Here is a 599-nt window from a genome sequence, read left to right as displayed (position 1 = left end):
GAGAGAGAGAGAGAGAGAGAGAGAGAGAGAGAGAGAGAAGAGAGGAGGAGAGGAGAGAGAGAGAGAACCGCAGAGAGAGGAGCTCCCAGCTCAGTTGTCAGCAAACAACACTTCCCCGCCTCGGCCAGGCCGTCCTCCAGGCCTGCTGGACACCGACAGGCGGACGCACCGACAGGCCCCTCTCCCCTAGCTCGTCTTTGTTACATCTTTAGCAGCTTTGTGCGTGCGTGCGTGTCCTTCCTCCGATGTCATCGGCTTTGCTGCCGAGGGCTCAGGGTGCGTTGGTTGGCAGGGGGAGCGGGGGCGAGCGGAGCGGGCGACAGGGGTCGCCCAAGTGGGCCAGAAAGCGAGAGCGGGGCGCCCAGGAGCCACCCGGGCCCCCAAACTTACTTTTGTTTTCTTTCTCGATCTGCTCCAGGTAGCTGGCGGCCTCGAGCAGAATCTGCACGTTCTGCAGAAAAGTGTTTATGTGTTTCTCCACCGAGTTCTCGCTAGTGTTGAAAATGTCCGAGAACGGGCACCGGGGCTTGGTCCCCGCCGGCTCCTCCGGCTGCGCCGGGGGCTGGGGCGCGGCTGCGGCCGGGGGCATGGCCGGGGGC

The 599-nt window shown here is 63.6% G+C and overlaps 1 protein-coding gene across 1 annotated transcript in view; it reads right to left on the bottom strand.

Moving 5' to 3' along the window:
* The window catches only part of Mxi1 (MAX interactor 1, dimerization protein), an 80741-nt gene extending 80148 nt beyond the window's left edge, over positions 1–593 (bottom strand). Inside the window, exon 1 of the mRNA XM_029567654.1 lies at positions 391–593. Coding sequence (XP_029423514.1) covers positions 391–589 — 199 coding nt within the window. The 5' untranslated portion in view covers positions 590–593. The remainder of the gene's footprint in view (positions 1–390) is intronic.
* Positions 594–599: the final 6 nt, after the last annotated feature.

Source organism: Nannospalax galili, unplaced genomic scaffold (genome assembly GCF_000622305.1).
Source record: "Nannospalax galili isolate Female #2095 unplaced genomic scaffold, S.galili_v1.0 scaffold601, whole genome shotgun sequence".
Taxonomy (NCBI): domain Eukaryota; kingdom Metazoa; phylum Chordata; class Mammalia; order Rodentia; family Spalacidae; genus Nannospalax; species Nannospalax galili.
The sequence above is the reverse complement of the archived record's forward strand: the minus strand, read 5'-3'. Positions and strand labels throughout refer to the sequence as shown.